Raw genomic sequence first — 23,417 nt, 5'->3', positions numbered from 1 at the left:
CCCTTGCCTTGCATATGAAGTGCATGGTAAAGCCGAATTCACCAAGAGTTGACATGTTAAACCACCAATAGGGAGCGTGAGCTGGGTTTAGACCGTCATGAGACAGGTTTGTTTTACCCTACTGATGATGTGTTATTGCATTAGTATTTGCAATGATTGTATAGGTTTGTTTGAATTTATGATGTAAGAGTGTGGGTTTTTGACCAAATGAGTTTAGTTGTTTAGCTGTTTTACTGTGTTTTGCCTAGTTATTTTGTCCAGTTATGTTTAATTCTTTCTGCACCATGAGTGAGAGGGAGGGAGAGGATGATGAGTTTATATAGCACCCCTACTGGTTATTGTTATAATGTCAAAGTCAGAGAAATGGTAAAAGATAGTGCATTTAATGTTGCAAATCTTTTTTTCTGCACGCGTTTCCATGATGGTGACTCTGGAAACCGGCGATCCATTAAGAATGTCTTTATGTACTTGCTGTGCACGCGCTGACAGTTACCAAGTCGAGCGTAATTACGCTAACTCATATCTGGTCTTTTGGAACCAACATACCCAGAGTAAGCAAGTTCAGGCGGATTTCAGCCAGAGTTCAGGGTTAAAGTCAGGGTAATTTAAACATGCTTCCTGGAATACCCCCCTGGTGTTAAAGGGTTAAGTAAACGTATTATGGGATGTTCCGATTGTTAACAGCCTCCTTTTTTTTTCTTGTCTTTTAAAAATCTCAAACCTAAACCATTGCAACAGTCCACAAACCTAAAAACTCCATAGTTAAAAAAACAAACCTTGTCGTATTGTTTTTCACGAAACTCCAAGGATTTTTTTCGGGTTTTTTTAATTTATAACTTGGGTTAAAATGAAACCACTATCACCCCAAAATTAGTTTTTCTCCAAAAAGTGGCAAAAAAACATAAAAAAAACAAAAACATAATTGAGTTGAAGAAGAGCCTACGTGCACGATAGAACTTCCGGTTAACTTCCGTGTTTCGAGTGTAAGGCCGACAACTTCCTGTTGGTCGTGTTATTGTTGTGGGGAGTTTTGTTGAGTTGCTAGTTTTAAGGAAATAGGAGCGGATTTCGGGTAAAAGAGAGGCGTTTGGTGTTTCAACGCGTGACAAAGACATCACAACATTGTTGTGTACCCCTGTGTGCGAATTCGTCAAAGTACAACAGTACTCTAAGCTTTCATAGCTTTCCAGTAGATGTGTCGGTGAGAGCCGAATGGATGGTAAGAGTACGTAGGGAGGACTTCACCCCAAGCAAGACGAGTCATGTTTCGTATTGGCAGCAATCGGAAAGAACGCCTGATCGGAAACCAAATGCGTCATGTAAACACGCCGTTCGTAATACTTTGCCCCGGTCAGACTCGTTCGGATCAAAATTTCTTTCCGATCGAGATATGTGGGTTATACCGATCGTTGGTCATGTAAACGGTCATTCCGATCGTGTGTCACTACTGCTCTGGTTTACGTCATGCATAGATGGTGTTTCGCTGAAAGAAAGCTTTGGAACTCATACGGGACCGACCAGCTGCTGTAAAGCGCCGCTCCGCTCTCGCCCCGCTGGCTCTTCGCCTCTCTTTCACCCCTCATGAGGGAGATGCGTCCCCACTGACGTCTGGACCCCGCATCCGAGCTCTGCGTTCGGGCTCCGGTGCCAGTGGACCGAGTGAACCTCTCTGAGCAGAGCAGCTGGATTTATTAATGTGTTTGAGGGGAGGGTGCTTTGTTACGTGTGCGTTTTGTTGTTTTGTGATGTGTGAGAATTCGGACTGCGAGCCGACCCGCCGCTCTGGGTTAGCGGCTGCCGGACTCGCGAGGACAGAGCAGAGCACACAGTGCACGGATGCCGCTTAGTCCTTAGAAACTGTTCAAAAAATCACATGGAATTGTGTTTCTAGTTGTGCCCCGACAAAATAAAGGCTGATGTTATTCCCAGAGATTTACGTGCAGCCAGTATGCAGATTGCAGCGTTTCCCGCATGGTTTGTCCTGGATTTTGTGTCCATCAAAAGGCTAATGTTGTTAGCCCGTGTTGTTAGCCTGTCCTAACACTGGGTTCTTCTTCCAGCCCTGTACTTCTTCCACAAAAAAGCACTGACATCAAGGATTAAATATAAAATGATGAGCGAACAGGCACTTCATAATATTCATAACATTAATAAAAGCACGTTAGGAAGATTGCCTCTTTTACCGAGCTGCTGCATAAATATATGTGACAGCAAAGGTTTGTTTAACGGGACACATTTCCCTTCCGGTTTTTCGACACTATATTTTTTCGACACGATATTTTGCCCATGTAACCACGCACTGGTCGACAATCCTGTAGATGTCGTTCACGTCGATTTTCGGGAGACCTTGTAGACAACGGGTGAAATATGCCATCTTTCGCAATCAAAATCTGCCGTGTCGCTGCTATAGAAGTCGCAAGCCGGAAATGGTCGGCCTCACACTCAAAGCGGCGGAAGTAGAACTCCTTAGTTACGTGCACGGAGCCTAGTAACTCAAATGTTTTATGATTTGGAATTTGAAAACTTATGGTGTCCAAATTTCTGTGACAAGTGTTATTATTACGGTCCTGATGGGAGGACAAGAAATTCTATCATGAAAAGGGGGTTCTTTGAGGTAATTATACCCCCTCCTCCCAATTTCACTTTAAATAGTACGTATGAATGCAATAATCTTTGGTATTAAACAAGCATTTAAATGTGGGGATCCTGTCGGCTCTAATGGTGGTCGGGCATGGAGCACTGGGGGGGAGATTGGCCGGAGGGGGTTACTGAGTGGCGACGGGGTGGGGCAACCAGAAGACTGTTTGTGTGGGTGTGTGCAAGAGTGCATGGGTGGGGACAGACCTGGGGGCTGGCTCGCCGTGACCCGCAGGGGCTCACCCTCCCCATTGCAGAGTGGGGAAGGCTTTAGGGGAGATATGGGAGGACGGGTCGAGGAGCATGGCGGTTGAGGGGGTTGTAGAGGGTACAGTAGTGTGGGGGGGTGGAGCTGTGGTTGCGCGGTGATCTCTGGGCTGCTTGGGTCAGGTGCCGGGGCTGGCTTGCGGAGACTAGGGTCCGGCTGGGTGGTGGACGGCTCATGGGTCTCTGGGCCCTGGCTTCGTCCTTGGCCCGCGTCTGAGTGTCCGGCGCCCGGTTGTGTCATGGGTGCCGCCTGGTACAGCAGAGCACGCTTGTCCTGTGGTCTGAGGGCCCCGACGCCGGGTTCGCCTATGCCTCCCGGTGCCGGAGGGGCCCCTGTAGGGGGGCCCCCTTTCCGCCCGGCTGGGTGGATGAGCAGTCCCCCCTCCTCCCCCCTCCCGGGCTGCATGGGTCCCGTTGCCGGAGGTGCTCCTGACCTGCCCTAGTCTGGCTGGTCGGGCTGGGGTTCACAGTTCACCTCGGCAGCATGCATGTATCTCTACCCCCACATGTACGTGCACACTGCCACTCTGCTCCCTATCTGGTTCATCCCTCCTCCTAACCCAAAGTGTATTGATGGACAGAAATCTTCCGCTCATCTCAGTGTCAGAATTTCACCTTCGGATGTAATATTTGTCTTTTCAGCAGATCTTGTATAATTGTTACACAGCTTAAAATAATAGCCTATTCAAATCGGCGCTTGTATCCCACACTTTCTCCCCCTCTCTTCCTTTTATTCTCTTCCAACCCCCTCACACTTTTCCTCTCTCTCACCCCACACACACTAAATGTAACAAATAAATTAAAAATAATAAAAAACTAAAAGGGGTTTATACAAATTTACACTCTGGTTTTTCAGATATATAACCTCTTTTTGTAATAGTAAAACCTGTCCAACACAAAAGGCCTTCAGCTCTCATCTGTTTGCTCAGTTGTTGGACAGAACAAGTTAAGATAAAAAAACAAGCAGCAAAATAAACTTCATTAAAAAGCAGCTAAAGGTACAAGCAGGAACCTGTTTTCAAAGTGGAGCACATTAACACTGCAGCACACGCAGTTTGAGGTGTGATGGGTAACGGTTTGAATTATTTTCTTCAGCCCCCCATCGGCTTGTTGATCATTTTTCCCCTTTTCTGATGCTTCATTTTAGAACTTTCCAGCTGCAGGTGAAGATTTAGCTTTCAGTGAGCTCACACTGCTTCACACTTGGCAGCGTCTGCTGCTGTCCTCTAAATATATCCAATAATCGTTATTTATGAACCCTCATGTGTAGGAAAATACAGGCCTCAATCCAGATATAAACTGCCAGGCTCTGAGACTGGGCAACAAACCTTCTCTGGCAGATACTACTCACCTTGGTCAGACCCTGTTTTTCAGCTTCATTTACAAGCTTGACTGGATGTTCAACCTCACTGCAGCAGACTTTTAAACCCACAGTTTTACAGCCAGGGAGTCCAATTACATTTAAGGCAGTGAAGACGGGAGAAACAGACAGAGGAGAGAGCAGAATCAATGCCTTTTCCTGCTGAGGTGAAACTAAGCTATGCAGTGGAGCTCCTTTCACAGCTTTGCAATCATTTTATGTTAAACATGGAAGTTTGTCTGAGTCTTTTACTACATCAGCCCGTGACATTGCTATCAAAGATTTCATAAACTTCCATGAATAGTTTTCCTACTGTCTTTAAGTCTTTCTGTTTGCTCTTACCTGCTTTAGCAGAGGTGGTTTTGCCATCGTCAGACGTGCCTCTGCGTGAGCTGATCTGCTGACAGTTCTTGATCAGTTCCTGCTGTTTTCAGATTTCTCAATAAATCAGAGACCAGGTCGTACTGGATTGAGATTTGTTTGTTGTTCATGATGCTAAAAATTCCCAATGATTGTTGTTTATAAGAGGGATTTGTCAGTGATGGAGATTGTGATAGGTACACAGGTACTAAATGTCAAAGGCTGATAACAGAAACCAAGAAGAAAAACAAAATAAGCATGTGCATGACACATGACACAATCTAATAACAGAAAATGAAAGACCCACTCCCATCAAAACCATGTTTTTGGAGTAAAATTAGTCTAATGCAAGAGGTTTTCAGCTCGTACATGCTCAGCTGTGGGGCAGAACAAATTAAAAAACAAAAGGAAAAAAAAAATCTCTTTTCTTTCAGACCACCAGTTTTCTGTCGGAGGGCCAATTCCCTGTGGACTCTCCAGAAACTCTGGATCCGCTGTTTAAGTTCCACGAGACGATCGCTAAGGTTGGGAACAATCTTTTTCATCCTGTTTATGTGGGTTTTAGCATCTAGGCTGCCGGCCTCATCTGGACTGGTGTTTGTGGTCTTTGTGTTTCTGCGTTGTCTTGCCCCCCAGCACCGGGGGATCTGTCACTGGGTGGCTGATATTGTTTTTTTTGTTGTTTTTTTTGGGGGGTTGGGGGTTCTCGGGTTTCTTCTCCAGAGGGGATCAGAGTTCCTGCCCACCTATGCTGGCATACAATGTCGGCTCTGTGCAGGACATTCCGGGATTCACACCTTTCCTTCTACATTCAGTGTCATCATGAGACATTTTAGTAAACTCCCAGTTACCTGAACACGCCTGCCTTCTCACCTCTGCACAAACGCAGATATTTGTCTTTAGACACGCCTGATGTATGGGTGTGTGTGTGTGTGCAAAAATGTGTGTTTAAGTTAGTTTCTATGTGTAGGAAGTGTAGTTGTCTATGTGTGTGCAAGCTTGTGCAGAGAATAATTGCGTATTTGTGTTGTCTTATCATTTGCACGTTGGTGTTTAAATTATTTCAACTGCCCTCGATTTATAATGATTTAAACAAAAGCATACCCACAAAATGCAATTTTATGCTCATTTAGTCCTGCTGGTAAATGGGATTGGACTTTGGAAAGCCTGCATGATACTCTTCCAAAGTAATTTCATCAAAAGTTGCCCTAAGGCTGGGACAGTTTTAAGGAAAAGCCTGCTTAAATTGGGCCTTCCTATTAATGGACAGGTCACATTTTTTGCCCAGTTTGCCGAAAACATTGCGAGGCACAAATGTCCGTGTTCTTTTCTAAACACCTGCGGATCAAATTTCTGCATAAACAGGGAACCGCAAATGTGAATTCAGATGTGAATTTGCTTCCATTTGGCCTTCATAGGTGCAGATCCAGGTTCCTGTGGGACAAAAGCTCCGACATCCACTCACACAAATGGCATCTGGCTGCCAAAAGGCTACATTTATCAGAAAAAAGAAAAAAAAATCATTGTAGCTGTCTGAAACAAGAGTCAGATAAAGCCCCGCCCGCACTTCAATATGGATTGTTATTTCCAAGAGCACTTGGTACCCCTGCTGACTCTTGGAAGAACACTATGTTTAGAGATGCCAGCAGCTTAACAGCAGTAATCATGGCTGGGGAGAAGCTGTCAGCATTTAAACCAGCCTCAGTGACATTTTCATGATCGGCTATGGACCAGAGCAAGAACTTCAACTTCTGAAACGTGAAAATGTGCTGTGACGAAGCTGCAGCCCAACTCCCCAAGAATGTTTTCTCAATCAAAAAGGCAGGTGTGAACGCACACAGAGTCACACCTTGGGGCAATTTCCAATCTTCAATAAACCTATGAAGCATGTTTTGGACTTTGGAAGGGGTTAGGGTTAGAAAGGTCCCAGCAAGGATTTGAACCAGGGCCTTCTACCTGTGAGACAAGAGCAGAAACCGCTATGGCACCGTGCAGCCCTAATCTGATCAGAATATTTGAAGTATTACACATTGGCTACAAAAAAAAAAAAACGTTTAAAACATGCATAAAGTGGACTGCTCCACTATTGTTAGATACATACCTTTATAGACAGGACATTCTGGTAAAAGTGATAAAACTGGAAAAAAAAAATCTAGTAAAAGTTTGTACGTGTTTGTATTTGCGACCAAGATAAGCACTTTTTTGTTCAATTTACTCATGAAAAGATTTCAGTTTGTTGGGTTTAAAGAAAAAGAAAAACAGAAAAAAATAACTAAAAATAACTCTTTAAAAGACTGAAAAAGGCAAAAGAGACCAGCCCAGATATAGGCCCGGCCAAGGCGGGCAATGCCTCTCTAAATGCTGTGACCAAATGCCCCCCCCCAAAAAAGTGATGACCCACAAAAATCCACATTAACTAAAGAAATTAAAGTTACAACAAAAAATAAAAAAAAGACAAATATATGGTGAGGATATACGGACAGGTTGACAAACACACAGGCGATAAAAAGAATATGGTGCACCTCCCCCCGATATTCTACCTGCACCTCATATTGGGGTGGGGTCTCTATCTTTATCGTCCATGCTGATTGTGGTTGGCAGATTTTCCTCTAACCCCCCCCCCCTATTTTGTATCAGACAAAGAGGTTTGCAAAGGCAGGACAGCAAAGACCTAAAAAGTAAACCTAAATTAAGCAATAACCTCAAAGAATGGAGATCAAACTCAAACAGAAACTAAAAGTGGATGGAAGAGCACAGTTTTTTTGGGACCTACTTCCACTGAGGAAGTGAAGTGTACCAAACATAGAGAAACCACAAGCTAAAACAAAAAGTAAAAAATAAAAAAAACAAAGCTTTAACGGAATCAAACAGGAAGTTAAAGAATAAACTTTCAAAATAAAAAAACCTAGAAGAATAATACACATAAACATAAAAAAGTGAGCGACCTTGGGAGCATTTCGGGCAGACAACTCGAGCAGAGCGTTTTAACTGGTTACTCCTCCCTAGGGCGATTCAGTTCAATACACTCACCTGTTCAGCGTCCTATTTAATTCCAGATGTGCGTGTCCATTCCTTCTCTTCCTTTACCGCAAGCGTTGCGTTCGTCAACCCACCCTTCTCCCCGGCTTCCACCTGTGAGCTAAGTTAGGGTAGTTTAACCAAAAGTTTTCTATGGAGATATTGTCTTATGTAATTGAACAGGGCTTTATTCCAAAAGAAAAGAATGTGAAAATAAATTTCTTTACTGCATGAGTTGTCTGACTGAAATGTCTTTGTAAATTAAAAAGAAAGAAAAAAAAACTAGAGCAGCTGATGCCAACAGGTAGAGGCTTGAAATAATTTTTGCTAAACAGAAACATGTGAGATTTATAGAGAAAAATGATTCAAAACTCATATTTATGATTTGGTATTAATAGGGGGCCGGATTCGGGCAAGGCTTGGAAATAACATGCTGTGACTGACATCCTCCTCTGGCCACACAGATAAAGCGCTGTGCATATTGATTTGTCACCAACTCTTCCCAGCTTGCTGCAGGGTGAGGCTGATGGAGTAGAAACAGGGTGCAGGCTTAGCCAAGTGAAGGTAATGAAGAAATCTGTGATCTGCATGAAGGACAGGAGCCACGTTTCACTCTGAGTTGGTGACAGAAATCTATGGAGTTTTTTTTTTCTCTGACATTTTAACAGGCCTGAGGTTTCTGCTTGGTTGAAGTCACTGTATACTCGCATTACTTTCTCTGATCTGAATATTATCCTTAAGGAAGTTGTTTTTCCAAATTTTACATTTTCCTTCTCCTGAATTGTCATCTTATGTCACGTTTAGCCCATGGCATCACACTGGACAAGCGGGGAGGGCTTTTTTTTCTACTGTCTACTACCACATGTCCACCACCTACAGCTGGAGAAGGCTTAGTGCAAAATGTCAAAGTGGTGCAAATCTTTGCGATTTGGGCACGAAACCGATCGGTTCATTGCTAGAGTCCCTGCAATGGCAGGGGGGTGACCTTGCTTCATCATTACCGGTGTTTGAAAAACCAACTCAGACAACAGGTGACACGGCCTTAAGGGTTTGCGATGCACTGCTCATATTTTGGAAACTGTTGTGACAGGCAGGCTGTGTTTATTTTTTGTTAGTTTTATGATGAGCATCTGTTGTCATTTCTCTGTAAAGACTGTTTACTTCATAAACCAGCTAGCCCTGATGGACCCCCAGACCTATAGGGTATTTGGGAGATTTTGTTTAGCCCCTTGACTTTGCTTCATATTGATCTCAATGGACTTTGTCTTACAACCCATGGTGGCTGCCCCATGCAGAAGCTCCCATGATGAATTATCCAACCTACCTACCTCTGAGACTCCATCTCTCACAGCTTTCTCTCTTCCACCTTAATCTGGGGTGTTGGTTTTGGGTTGGGAAAAAAGTGGACAAACCCAGCCAGGGCACGCAGGTGGTTGTTGACCACATGGTGAGCCCACAGGGCAAAAATGTTGATGCACATTGTTTTTCTATCGGCATGCTTCGGGCAATAGGCTGTAATCAACACCTAAGACCTGTGTCTCACCTGCTTATCCATGTGGGTAAGTAAGAGTGAAGCAGGTGAGACACAGGCCTTTCAAATTGCCCCCTTCCCTAGTCCTGCGCACTGTGTAAAGAGTGTTGTTAAAGTGATAAGTGCGCGCTCCTCGCATTCCCCTTGCTTGCAGCCTGACTGTTAGAATTAAGGAAATTAGAGTCTAGCTTTTGTATGTATCCTGCAGGTGTCTTACAGGCGCTTGTGTATTATCTTTACACCCCGTGTGTGCAGCATTTGGCAGTACACACACCTTACTAATGACTAGAGTGCAGTGTAAGGACACGGTACAACAGTAAGACATTGCAGCTAAACTGTACTTGCTCTCATTGGAGCTTCAGAAATATCACTGTTTACACGTTTATGTATTTTCTGGTTAAGACCCTTTTAACGACAATCCTGTTACTCTGAATTCAATGACTTTGATTTTCCGAGAGCATCTTTGGGTCCATGTTAAGCTCCTTAGAGGCTGGTGTGTTGTTCGGATTTTGTTGCAAATGAACTACCACACTTTTAGCCTATTTGTTTAGTTTCAGTAGTTTAAAAGAAAATTACAAAGCATTTCGAAATACATTTTCAGGATGTTTTGATTCTAAAAATTTCCTGATCTGCAAATAAAGGGAAAACAACTTTTATTCTTTTTTTTTTCACATTGCTTACCGAAGTTACTGAGGGTGAAGACATGTTTTCTGGCACTGCACTGGGCATTCCCTCAATTGCACTTAACATAAAATAAAAGAAAACTTTAACAAGCTGCAGCCAGGTAAGAAAAGTCATTTTAAAAGAAGGAAAGTCACTTCTTTGGGTTAGATGTTTGCATCATCACTCCTGTCAAGCCTCACTTGCCCTCTCTATCGTAACCAGTCTGACTCAGCTAAACCCCAGTATTTCTATTTAACAGGCTGCCACCTTTTGAAAATGCTGCATGGTGACATTTTTCAAAGACCCACTGCAGTTTTTGTTCACGGATTTGGTACGGCTAGAACAGTGACCAGAGATTTCTTGTAAGTAATTTAAAAGCTTGTATTGTTTGGGTCAAAACACACATAAGGATGGAAATTGTTTTCATGTGTGAAAATGGGTCAATTTTGACCCAAACACAATTTAAGAGTTTAATCATCCATGTCAATACAAATGTAAGTTGTTTGATGTCACTGGTAAATAAGTTTAACCTTCCAGTAATTTAAAATCATATATTTGAAAATTTCTATATAACCAATTTTTTTTCTTCGTAATTTTTTGTGCTCCATTGTGCCCTTTTTTAATCTGTAAGTTCAGACAGACTTTTGATTTTTTTTTTTTGTTGTTGTTGTATGATAGTAAATTGTTTGTCTGACTCTTTGATCCAAACAGAGAGATTAAAAAGTAATAAAGCGGACGTACATAGGTGGAAGAAAAATGGTAATGGAGCAAACAGGACCAGATATAAAGAGGTGTGGGTGAGGGAGGGTGAGCAAACAACAGAAAATTGAGTCTATATGGACAGCATTGATTGTGATGAAGACTAAATGTCCCTCCCAGAGAGACGGCGAGTGGAAAGTGCAGAGAATGCGGCAAAAAAACTGAGAACTGGTTGATTAACCAAAGCCAAGGAGAAACAAGATGCAAACACAAGGCTGGGAAAGGCAGGCAGAAAAAGTGGAAAGCTGTGTGGATTCAATAAAAAGGGTATTAGAAAAGTTAAATACCACAACTGGAGATGCGATTAAAGCACAGAGCTGTGTATCTAACCTTATCTTCCAGTCTGTGTGGGATCAGTCATATTTGTGCGAAAGAATATCAAATAACATAGTTTGTTGCTGGAGGAAAACTATTTCAAAACTGTCATCTTAAGGATAATGGTCATACAAACAGTTACTTTCGGTTACTCAACTCTTTAATTATCAAGAAATATGTATTTCTTCTTCTAAATAACATATAGAATTTTCTTAACATCCCTGTACTTTTGTCTGCCATGTTGAGTTGGCTAGAAGGCTTAATTTATGGTTGGCCAAAATAAAGAGCATTGCTAAGCGTGCAACAAAATTACATTAGCTACTTAATTAGTATTTGTGGCTAATTTGCTAGGGCTACTATTAACGACTACGTCTACTCTTGAAGTTGATGTAACATCTTTTAAACATAAGATGGGTGATGTTCTTTATGACGCAAAGTTAATGTTAGGCTTTGCCCGTTGCAGTGCAAACTGGAATTAATACAAACGTATCGCAATACAGATACCAGTACATAACCTATTTTTCTATCAATTAGTTTGTTAAAGTATTAATTACTAATGAAAACATGGGAAAATAATGGTGTGTGTGTATTTTATATGGTCAAGAGCTCTGGGTTATGACTGACATTTTTTTCAGATCCCGGCCAAAGTTGCCAAAATGAGATTCCTCCGCAGGATACCTTTGATTTAGGGACAGGCATGTCCAAAGTGTGGCCCATGAGCCAAATGCTGCCACATTCAAATTTCCATCCGCCCAGTGGTCCTTTTCATGAAATCAATGATACTCTCAATGCAAACCTGTCATGTGACCCTATGACAATTTCTAGCTCATTTCCATAATGTCAACTGTAGTTAAAAAAAGACCAGTTGACCAGGGTTACCACTTCCCGGAAAAGTGGAAATGGCAGATTTTCTGTGGTGAAATATAACAACTGTGTGTGCCTAATATGCCAAAAACTGTGACTGTTTTCAAGGAGTTTAGTATCAAGAGGCACTACAAGTCAAGACATGCTAACAATAACAAGCTAACTTGAGACGAACAGTGCGAAGAATATACAAATTTATTGGAAAACATATTTAGATTTATCTGTTTTCTGTTTAAAAAAAGAAAAAGTGTTTTATCACAATCAAATACTCATTGAATAGTTCATTTGTATTATTACAATAGTTCTTAGAATGCTGGCTGATTGGTTGGCCCACAACCATTTTCACCATAGCAAATCTGGCCCTCTGCCAAAAGATGGTCATCCCTGACATAGGATGAGGAGGGAGCTTAGAGGAAGCTTGCACGATAGCCACCTCTCTTCTACTAAAGGTGGAGCGAAGTGAGCTGGCTTTCGCATCTGGTTCATATTTCCTCCTGAACACCTCCCTGGGGAGGTGTTCCGGGGAAGCCTTACCTTGTGGAGACCCCAGGGAAAACATGGAACATGCAGAAGGTCTTCTTGTTTTGGCTGGCTTGGGAACACCTCGGGTTTGGTCTGCAGGAGTTGGACGAAGTGGCTGGGGTGAGAAAGGTCTAGGCATCTTTGCTTTTGAGTGCTGCTGCCCCACAACCCAGCCCTGGATGAGGAAAAGAAAATGGATGGATGACATTCAGTCTTAAAGTGAGTGGCTAGTAGTGGTTAAGCAGAACAAACTCTCAAACTCACATCTCATCACAACGATGTGGAAAATCATGAAAAAAATGGTGCTGTTGCATCTTCTCCTTCCAACTTGAAATAAAGCAGTAAACTCATATCTTTAAAACATAAACAGACCGTGTTGCTTAGTCACTTGGTTTATTTTTGATACTTTATACAAAGAAGATCCAAAAAAGGCTGCTGCCAGTAATGAAAAAGTCCAGAATTGCTTTTCTCCAGTCTGTGAACAACAGATGATTTTGTGATGTCACCCTGTAGCTTCTCTGTGGCTTGGAGTCTGGTCACGCTCCAATCCAACCCAAGTCAGCAGGGCTGGAACCACAGCCTCAAGGGTTCGAAAGAAATGCAGCACATCACGCAACAGCACAAAACGGATATACCATAAATCAGCATAAAATTAGAGCATGCAGCACAAAGAAGGGCTTATGAGTGAGCGGCTGAAGATCGGGTACAGGAGGAGGGCAGGGATCTCATTGGCTGCCTCAGAGTGGAGCAGATGGGACTTAGAGAAACAGAAGTGTAGGAAAGACGGTGAAGAGAGTGACATTGAAACATAAGAGGAAATAGTTAATTTCAGCTTTGATTAGAAGGACTGGTTAAAAAATCAGCTCTTATACCATAGTCCGGGTGAATACTCGATTCTTATTTTTCTGCTGGGTGTGCATTAAAAAGTGATAATGCACAGTGATAACCGCACGCCCGAAAAAGAAGTTCCGGTCACCAATCTTAAATCTTTTGTCTCATTGCGCCGGCTTCTATAAAAAACAAATTTAGCTTCATCATCTATCACTTAATATAGCCGAATCTTGACTGCAGCGGTGGTGCGGCGCCCTGTCCCGTTACCATGACGAGACGCCGCACCATGTAAAAAATAGTCCGCTTTTTGTGTAAAAAGGGATCCAAATCGGAAAAAAAACGAGAATTAAGGACCAAAATTTGGTTAATAATTATTTCTTTTGTAAGTGACCGTGGTATAAGCGGGTTGATGGCCTTCGAAGAGCGCATTATCACTTCTTAACACACTTTGCGGTTCAGCCTTACACGGCGTGGGTTAAAAAGTGATACTGCACACTTCGAAGGCCATTAACCCTTACTTAACTCACCCAAAAGCATTAAAACAACGAAAATGCTACAGCTAATGTCTCAACAGCATTTGTTCATAACATTGTATAATTTCTGTCTTTAACAGAAACTATGTACTCCATACTTACCCATACATTTGACACACATTCAAGAAGGTTTTTCTACTACTTTTTCTGCGGTTCACCAGTGCAAGTCTGCCACCTAAACTTACAAATGTCGTGAATCTTGCTCCAGGCTTTTTTTTTCTCACAGCTCTGTCCTGATATATGACAGTGAAGTTACCGTAACCATTCGGCCTGCAATAACCGTTCGGGGTCCTTTCGACTGAGTATTACGTCACACTACAATAGCCCCACTTGGACAAACTGCTTAGCATGGAGATCTGCTCGGGTTCCACCTATTTTCATTTCACGTTTCCTTTTGTAACCTAAAGTTTTTTTCCCTCAGAAGTTGTGTCTGACATAATTCTTTGTAATGTTTATGGAGAGATTTTGCCACAACCCACTTTGTAAAAAGATCTGTTAGAATGAACCAGCTGCTCCACACAAGAGAGCCGTGTCTCTGAGAAGAGCAGCTGGAGTCTCGTAGCTTCGCGTTCACAGGCAGGGAAGGTGTTTTTGTTACAGTGGCGGTCCAGAGAAGGGTTCGGACCCCAGTCCGTTCGGCTGTAATGCACTTAATAATAATCATCATGATAAAAACACATTGAGAAGATAATCTCGCTCCATGTCAGAGCTCTGTTTGTTTACAATGGACCTCATTTCTTCTTTTATGGTAGTATAGTAATTTATCCAGACCAATCACTATCTGATATGTCATCGGACCAACGGACAGCCAATCGCATAAAGTGACGTCAGCACTACCCCGAACGGTTGTTGCAGGCCGAATGCTTATGGTACCTACAATGGACTTGGTGTCCTCGGCTGGGCACTGTAAGGTATTCGGGCCAGGATGGGGTTTTCTGCTTTTATTTTTGGTTTATTTGTTACTTCCTGTTGTCCTCTCATTTCAGGTGTCTTGACTTCTCCCCGATGTAATTCTCCCTCAGTGACATCACCTATTTCTCCCTGTTGTGCGTACCTGTTTGTTGTTGGTTCATCACTTTTCCTGTTCTATAATCTGCGTCTTCCTCGTCTTGTGTTTTTTCAGAGCTACGAGCATCTGGCAGTATTTCGAGCAATTATAAGTTTAGTTCCGAAATAAAAGTAACCCTTTTTTCTGAGCTTTCTGTGTCCTGCATCTTGTGTCCACGCCGATCCTGACAGGCACAATCCGCAATTACTAATTTCTCCTTCATGATCAATTTTTTTAAACAGTTGGCACTTCCACGAATTAAAAGGGACGCCACCCATATGTTACCCACAAATCCAAGTCCTTGACTGGTCAAGGTTTGACCTAGTATGACTTCAGTACATAAACGGTCGTAGAAACTTGCATAGCTAGGCGTAAGTGCGATTTTAAATGAGAAGCCGAACACACGTCTACATAGACTTTTCATCTGAAGTGATGTTCAGTTCCAAACCAGGCACTGCACGAATCGAATTTACATCTACTAGGTTTGAGCACATCCTGCCAAAACTGGCACTGTTGCATAATCATCAATGGCAAACACACGACCTAACCTGGGTGTGCTTCTTCCTTTGGCAATTGGATTACAAAATTATGTGCACTGAATTTTTGCACACCTTGCCAAGTTTGCACTTTTTTTACACATTCCAACCTTTGGTAAATAAGCCCCTAAATGTTTCAAATGTTGTCAGCTATAATCTTTTGGTATTCAGTGAATTGGAAGGTGTCTAAAACATATTTTTGGTCGTAAACTACATTTAATCTTGATGCTAAAGTCTCCTGGAGCTTCAAGACGATGATGAGGGAGACACAAAGATGTGCTGCACAGTGGAATAGGGCTCCACTAATTGGTGAAGTGTATTTTTTACCCTGCAGAGGGTCTATAATCTGCCTCCACAGAGGTGCTCCTTAGTCCGTATGTGTTTTGGGCTGTTTGTTTTTGGCTTTCCAGGATCCATCCTTGGACAGAAGGGCAGAGGAAGAGCAGTGGTGTGCATCTATAATTGTTGTCGCACTATTTTTTTGTTTACTTTACCACAGCCCCGCTGAGAGGCAGAAAGTCTGAGCCATCTCTGAGGACTCGGCAGATAATCTTGCACAAAGTCTGATGCTGCCACCTTTGACTTCCCTCGTTTACACCTTAAGGATGCGGATGACGGGCTCCATCTCCTGAGCGAATTTCTGTAACTTTAAACTAAACACATTGTGCTTCCAAAATGTTTTGACAGCATTGATTATGGCTCACGCACAACCGTGTGTGTCTTCCAGCTCTGCTGAGCTGTCAGCCGCCCCCAAAGTCGGATCAGAGCAATGGAGGATCGTTAAAGAATCATTATCGTGCGGGTCCCACTGTCCGAGGCTCTTCCAGCTGGGCTCACTGAAGGATGACCACACACCTGCTTCATGCACACCACCCCATCCATCTAACCATGACCCTGACCCCCCCCTTCCTGCCCCATACCGTCTCCCCCTATACACTTTATCAATCTGGATGCAGGCACTCTCCTTTGTTTGTCTGAGCTGTGACTTTACCAGAATAACAAACTCTGTGCCAACTTCAATGCATTGAGCATGTTTAAACACAGTTGCAGGTAGACACAGCCATGACAGATGAGGCAGTGGAGGTACAAGGAGAAAGGAGGGAAGGATTAAGAGAAAAAGGTTTAAAGAAAAAGGCGATGGACATGGCGGTGCTGATGCCATCCTTGATTTTGGTTTCATTCCAGTAAACATGAGAAAAAGCAGATTTGTCTGAGATTGTTCAGCTCCTCTGAGGCCATGGCTAATTTGGATTTAGTAAAATTCTTATTTTCTCCACAAGTCAGGTTGGATTTTTCTGTCAGATGGTTTCAACTAAACGTTGTCATGTAAACTACATTAGCAGCAATTAGTGGCTGGTTACAGAAGCTGTGAACGGCCTAGCTAGCCTTTTTCGTTTTTGCTGTTTTCTCGTGATAACATCTACTATCACAAGAAAACTAGCTTTTGTCTTATGATATTGAGGTAGCAGATGTTCCGGAGATTTTAAAAAATTATGTTGTAAGAAAAAGATAAAGACGAATGTAGATTTTATTTTTTTTCTACAATCTGCAGCAAAACAAAGCAGCTTGTCAGAAAAAACGTATCAATTTGTGATTGATCGTAGTCTAACTCCGGCGGAGATGATGTCGGTCACAATCAACGTCCAAATCATCATCGTTGTTTGAGGAAAGTTTGTCCTGGTGCAGCTGCGCAGGCGGCTGCAGCTGCGGAGTTCCTATGGATGATGTTAATTTCATCTTTGACCAGATAATGGGACCAGGCCATCTACATCAGCTGTGTCAAACTCCAGGACTCAGAGACAGGCCTCCTGCTGGTTTTCCAGAAATCCTGCTGCTAATAACCTGTATCTGGTGTGTTTAGCCAATAAGGAGCTTCAATGGTAGGTTGATAGTAAAAAAATTGTAGGACAGCCCTGGAGGCCTGGATTCGGACCCCCCTGGTCTACATGATTACAGAATGATACATGAGAGGCGCAGGATGGAAGGACTGTAATAACAAGAAAAATACTTTTTTTTTCCCGTAATAACGAGACCGTAAATGTCGTCACGAGAAAAAAGCCCTAAAAAAAAAGCACGGCAGGCTGTTCTCCGTTTCTCTAGCTGGCTAAGCTCAGCTTTACCTTTACAGCTATACCAGATATTATTTTGTTTTCAAAACATCAAAAATAAGTGAGAAAAGAATACCACATAAATTCCGGTAAGCAAAAATTGTTTTGGTAGAAATATATTCATATGAAGCTCTAAATTATTATTCTGAATTCCTTTTCCTTCATTTTTCATTTTAATTTTCATATTTTCTCTTTTTTTCAAAAAGAGAAAAAAGAACAGAAAACCTGAGAAGCAAAAGAACAAATGTTACCTGAAAGTAAAGAAAATACAGCTGTGACTAGAACAAGACACAAAAATATGAGTTCAAAAAATTTTAAAAAATGCGTTGCTTTTAAGACTTTCTTGTGCACCTGTCAGTCAGCCCTCCAGCTGTTTGTGAAAGCCCGCCATCAGACACGAGCAGGAGCTTCAGTTTGGAGTTTGCAGATGTTTCCACCCAGAAGTCAACTCTTGAAAAATGGAGAAGTGAGGCACATGGTGGGAGTGCTTGTCTGCTCCTGGTTGTGTGCTCAGATGAGCGCATCAGACAGACGGGGTGTGTGCGCCGCCTGACAGAGGCGTCCACGCTGACAGGCTCTGTAATGGAGGAGCAGGTAATTTGTTAGACGGGTCCTCCTCTGTGGCGGTTCGCTCGTCTTCCTCTGTTCATCCTTCTCTCCTTCCATCACGTGTCCTGTAAATCTTCCTCAACCACTCTTTCTTTCCCACTTACCCTCTATCTCCCACCATCCCTCTTGTCTAATGTTCATCCTCCCCCATCCCTCTCCTGCTCCTCCCTGGCTTAACTCGGGCCCTCATCCATCAGACCTAATGATTAAGCTTCTGCCCTGCTCATCTGAGGCCCGGCTTCATAATTCCCACAGCAGAGAGCTGGTGTTAGTGGAGCAACAGTGGAACGTGTTTCAGCATCCATAAAAACCCCAATATGTTCTGTAAACCACAAGTGCTGCAGCTGGAAGTGCAAATCTAGATGAAGAATTCAATTCATATTTAGAGAGGCTGCTGTGACTGAGGGAGGGGGATTTACCAGCATTTGAATTTTCCTAAACTTGTTTAGTTTTGCGCATAAAATTTGCTTTTCTCCGTTTTTCCTGCACATTAATTTCCACTGCTGACAACTTCTGTCAGGCTTCATCATCCGGTCTTGTAAAATGTAAAATTCTTTTGAAGTTATCTCAGGACAACTCTTTTTTTGTATAATTTTGTCTAAAAGGCAACTTTAAATGGATTTGATGGTACCTAAAAGTATTTTTTTAACCTTCATCGTGTCAGAAAAACTGCTGACTTTTACAAAATGCAGTCAAGTTTTTTGCTGCATAAACAACAATTTTCTCAAATATGAATAACAGGATACGCGATGAACATGGTTGACTAAACGGTTGGACTAAAGCTGGCAGCGGTACAAAAAGCAGGAATTGGAGTAACACATGGGATGCAAAACTGAGGGACATTAGATTACCACCCCCACGTCTGTCTCCACATTTATTGATCAGTAAAATTTAGAATTGTGAGCGGAATGTTGAAGTGAGTTCTGGTTGTAGTCAGCAGGGGCCACACTGTGGGACCAGTAGACAAAGGTTCTGGTCCAAACAATCTGATTTCTAGCAGTTGTTTTGAACACTCATAAAGACGATTGAGCTACGTTCACACCTCCCTCGGCAACGCATGTTCGAGCGGCCACTTCCAAGCAAAGTATGTACGTAAATTTTTATTTAAAGCACACTTTTCTTAGAGAGCGTCGTACAAAGTGCTTCACAATGTTAAAGCAAGATAAAATCAGAGAAAGATGACAGAATGGCACAGGGCGTCTAAAGCTGGTAAAACCAGCAAGTAAAACAAAGTGAACTCAAGTAAAAGTCAATTAAAAGCTCTTTTAAATAAAAATATCTTAACTTGAGTTTTAAAACACTTGACTGAGTCGATCTGGCGCATAGAGAGAGAGTTTTTGGAACACACAAAAGATTCTTATCAGTGGACCACGCTAACGTGCAGGAGTGTAGAGTTGAGAGGTTAGAAATAAAGTTTTGGGTTTGTCTGTGCAAGGCTCTAAAAACTAAGATTAAAATCTTAGAATCTATCCTAAATTTAATAGGAAGCCAATGTAGCGACAAAGGCAGAGTGGTGGCATGTGTGGGCTCATTGGTTCCAACTAAAAGCCTTGCTGCAGAGTTTTGGACAAACTGGAGTCGTTAAGGAGAGTTTTTGTTAAAACAAGAAAGTCAATGTGATTGTGTTTAAATGTGCGTTCCGGGTTTTTTGCATTCAAAACTCTCGCATTCACACATAGCAATGCATGTTTCTACGACTTTTTTAGTCTCTACCTGCAAAATGCATAGCCATCAAACGAGGGCGGTGTGAACGCATCTGCAACGTGCCTTCAACCAGCTGCTTTCAATAAAATGTCTATGTAAATACCCGTTCTGGGCTTCTGTGTGTGTGAATGTGGTATAATGTGTTGAATTTGATATCATGGCAATCATCAAAATGTAAACTCACATTTCTTAAAACAAAAGTCAACAGAAGTAGGACTTCACTATGGTGTACCTTGCCTCTTTTTCATTTCAGGAGAAGGTTTCAGGCATGCAGGTCTCCTCTCTCCATCTTAAAGAATCATAACCATTCTCTGTTGGGTTTGGAATGCCAGCGGCTCAGTCTTTGGCTAAAGGGAGGGCTCTACAGATGACTCTGCACTTTGTGTCAAACACAGTGCTCACATGCAATCTCACTTCCCGTTCCTTTTTGGTTGTTGTTGTTTTATCATTTTTCTTTAAGAGACATTTTGTTTTCCTGGAGCCAATTACAAAGTCTGCCACGGGGACATGAGCTGATGTATGGGACACATAGTGCTGTCAGGAGTCCTGCCAAAGGACCCACTGACTATCATTAGACTGGGATCATACCAGCAACAACAGTTTCAGTCAGAAAGCTCCACCTGCTGGGGGTGGAGATGGAGCAGCACTCTAAGGCTGTTAAGTGACATTCAGCTGTTTTCCTTCCGGATATCTGACACACTTCTTTTAAGTCGCAAATACCTTAGTCACATGCACCCGTAAGGTGGGTTGACCCGTACTGGTGCTGCGGGTTTTTGGGTTGTTCGGGCCCGTGGACGGACGTAAACAAGGGCAGCCGCATCATAAGGGGAGCACAGGTGTGTCTTTCGGTTCTCTTTTCGTGCATTCACCTCAAGGGTCTGTCATGAAAATGGAGCATACCATTGTCATCTGTTTGAGAAGCGTATCATGAAGTATTTGGACAGTAACGTGAGTTACATGGACAAGACGGTTTCTCTGAAACTATGAAATGAAAAGGCAATCAAAAACTCCCAGTAATAATTTAGTAAATTATATACCTGTTTATTTAGCCAGGGGTGTTCATCACAAATGTGTATGTATTCAAAGCCAGATGGATTTTTATTTAAAAGCATTTTATGACACAATGAAGGACAATGATTTGTTGCATTACGCTGTGCCAGTCTGTTAAAAAGTCTAAACCACGGAGCAGTTGTGGACTACTGCAGCTAAGGGAAATCTGATTAAGAGTCTTGATCTTCAAACTGGGCCAGAAGCAGCTTCTTCATCACTTCTTTAATCTCTTTGGCCGAATTCGAATTCTTCCCCTGCCCTTATGGATAGGGGAAGAATTCTCCCTACCGCTACAATAGGAGAGTTATCGAAAATAAGTGTCTTTGAATTCGGACATCACTCCCACTTGATGACGTCATCAGTAGTGTCACCGAAATGACAGTGGATATAAGCCAGACAAAACAATCAAACACAAAAACAAAAGAAATAGTGGGGAACATGCAGATGGATCCCAGCTGTCCCGCAGTGATCCATTACAGCACTCTTCATATTTGTTTGTGTTCTAGTTGGGTTCTGCAATGGAAGAATATTGTTGTAAAAATGTAAATATTAAGTATAATGGTCCAATTTATTAAAAATAAAGGAATATGAATAGTGGTTTCTAGAAATGAAAAATCTAGATTGCATTAATAGAAGCGTGTTTATTGACACAAATACATTTTCTTTTTATTTCAACTTTAAAAAAATATTGATTTACTTCAGTTTATTAAACTTCTCAATTGAATTAATAGGAAATGTATTTTCTGCCTTTATTTTTACGGCATGGCACTGTTTTTCTGCCAGGGTTGTTTTTTGTTTTTTTTTTATACATGCAGTTACCTTCGTGTCATCCATTTTTTTTACTCCTCTCTTCAACCTAAATAAGAAAGGGAACCCATCTCCAGGAAATAAATGTCCATCAAGCGGGGTATGAAGGCATAAATCTAGTGTTTGCAAACCTCAGAGGAGCTGATGGATGTTTGCTGTTTGAAGATGAGAAGACGGATCCTCCCACAGCGGAGCGGCGGCCTCTCTTCCTTCTTTTCTTTTTGCTGAGTTTGCACTTTAGTCATCACGCTTTCGGTCAGGAACAGACGTGTGTGCTCATACAAAAATATTACTGTTTCTAGTCAGACTGAACACTAACAGACCATGCTCCATCATGTGTGGTGCACACTTGTAGTCCACACAAGAAGCACCCATTCAGGACAACGTTTTCCAAAGTTTTTTCTTAGTGGAACAATGCCCTATAGCTGTTGACAGCACTTGCTGGTTCCAGCTTAGAAAAATAAACACTTGGTCTCTTGAAAACACAGAATCATCTACTTTCTTCGTTTCATCATGTTGGCCAACTCATTGTAAATCTCCCTTGATTCAAAGTTCCTATTACAAGCCCTACTCCCCAGTCTTCTCTTTTCTCTCCCTGCCAGCTACTCATCTCTCTCTTTAAACTATAGTATGTTGCTGTTATCCTTGTGGTAGGGTGTCCGCCCTGTGACTAGACGGTTGTGAATTCAACTCTGCGTTTGAGTCATTTCGCATTAAGGGGTTGGATTGAAGGGTCAAACTACCAAATAAGATGGGTCAAATGTGGACAAAGAATTCCGCACACCCACGTGTGGCAACTAATTGGACTTTAACTCTATCCTGACCAACGACCGATCTGGAAAAAAAGCACTGTTTGAGACTCACTTGGTAGATTTGGGTTTGGTCTCTGTCAGTTGACCTTCCTGGCACAACCCTCTGCAATTAGTTTAATTTATTAAAAATGAAAGTAATATGTGCCATTATACTACTTCATAAAATAAATCGAAGAGTTTTTTATTTAAACAGAATTGTTTGGTGGCCTTCTGTTTTGGACAGAAATAGCCACAGAAGTACACACATGTAATGACATCTACTTATTGTATATAAAACACAGTATTTACGAACACCAGAAATGTTTGAAAGTTTTATAATTGGTGAAGGAATCAGAAATGTCGGGAACCGGTTGTGTATGACCCATCAGGCAGGACAAATAAATCAATGCACAAAATAAGTGTAAAAATTTTAAGACAATGAATAGAAAAATGTAAGATATTGAGGAAAAAAAAAACAGAGAGACAAATGCACTCAAGTATAAGGTGTGATACATAAAAATCATGTATATTTCCATATTACCAAAACTACTCAATCACAGTAATGTGTGTAAACGTATGTCACCACTTTCCTCCACTGAAGAGCACATTCAGCAGAGCGCCTTTTATGAAAATCTGACAGCAATTCATCAAACTGTTTATTCTAAACCTTACCACATCTCCCAATAATTTAGACATCAGTAAATGCTTTGGTTTGAGTCTGGGGTGGGCTTTTAGAGAACAGGGTTAACAGAACATCTTCAGAACAGCCACAGGCAAGATACCAACATTATTTCAAGATAGGAAGCAGTGGAATCAAAAAAAATTAAACAATAGCAACAAGGCTGGATGACATTTTTCTACCACAACTTCAAGTCCTCTTCTGGGTGACAAGAATAAAAGAAGCAAACGGCGAGCTGTTAATGTGAGGTTATTCATTCTCGCATTGCAAGAGTCGCCTCTTTGCTCTTTAAATGCTTTCATTGGGCTGTTAAAAGGAATCAGAGGACCAAACCATTCCAGGAGCCTTTTACCACAATCAAGTTTAGTTCTATCACTGCCTCAGTAATCACAATGATTAGCTTTCTGATAGTTGTAGAACACCAT

The 23,417-nt window shown here is 42.0% G+C and overlaps 1 protein-coding gene across 1 annotated transcript in view; it reads left to right on the top strand.

Moving 5' to 3' along the window:
- Nucleotides 1-23,417, top strand: part of naaladl2 (N-acetylated alpha-linked acidic dipeptidase like 2) — a 520,425-nt gene that overhangs the window by 420,920 nt on the left and 76,088 nt on the right. Inside the window, exon 16 of the mRNA XM_020702830.3 lies at nucleotides 5,059-5,148. Within this exon, the coding sequence (XP_020558489.2) occupies nucleotides 5,059-5,148 (90 nt within the window). The remainder of the gene's footprint in view (nucleotides 1-5,058; nucleotides 5,149-23,417) is intronic.

The sequence above is a fragment of the Oryzias latipes genome, chromosome 4, assembly GCF_053564925.1.
Source record: "Oryzias latipes strain Hd-rR chromosome 4, Olatipes_Hd-rR_3.1".
Classification (NCBI taxonomy): domain Eukaryota; kingdom Metazoa; phylum Chordata; class Actinopteri; order Beloniformes; family Adrianichthyidae; genus Oryzias; species Oryzias latipes.
The sequence above is the reverse complement of the archived record's forward strand: the minus strand, read 5'-3'. Positions and strand labels throughout refer to the sequence as shown.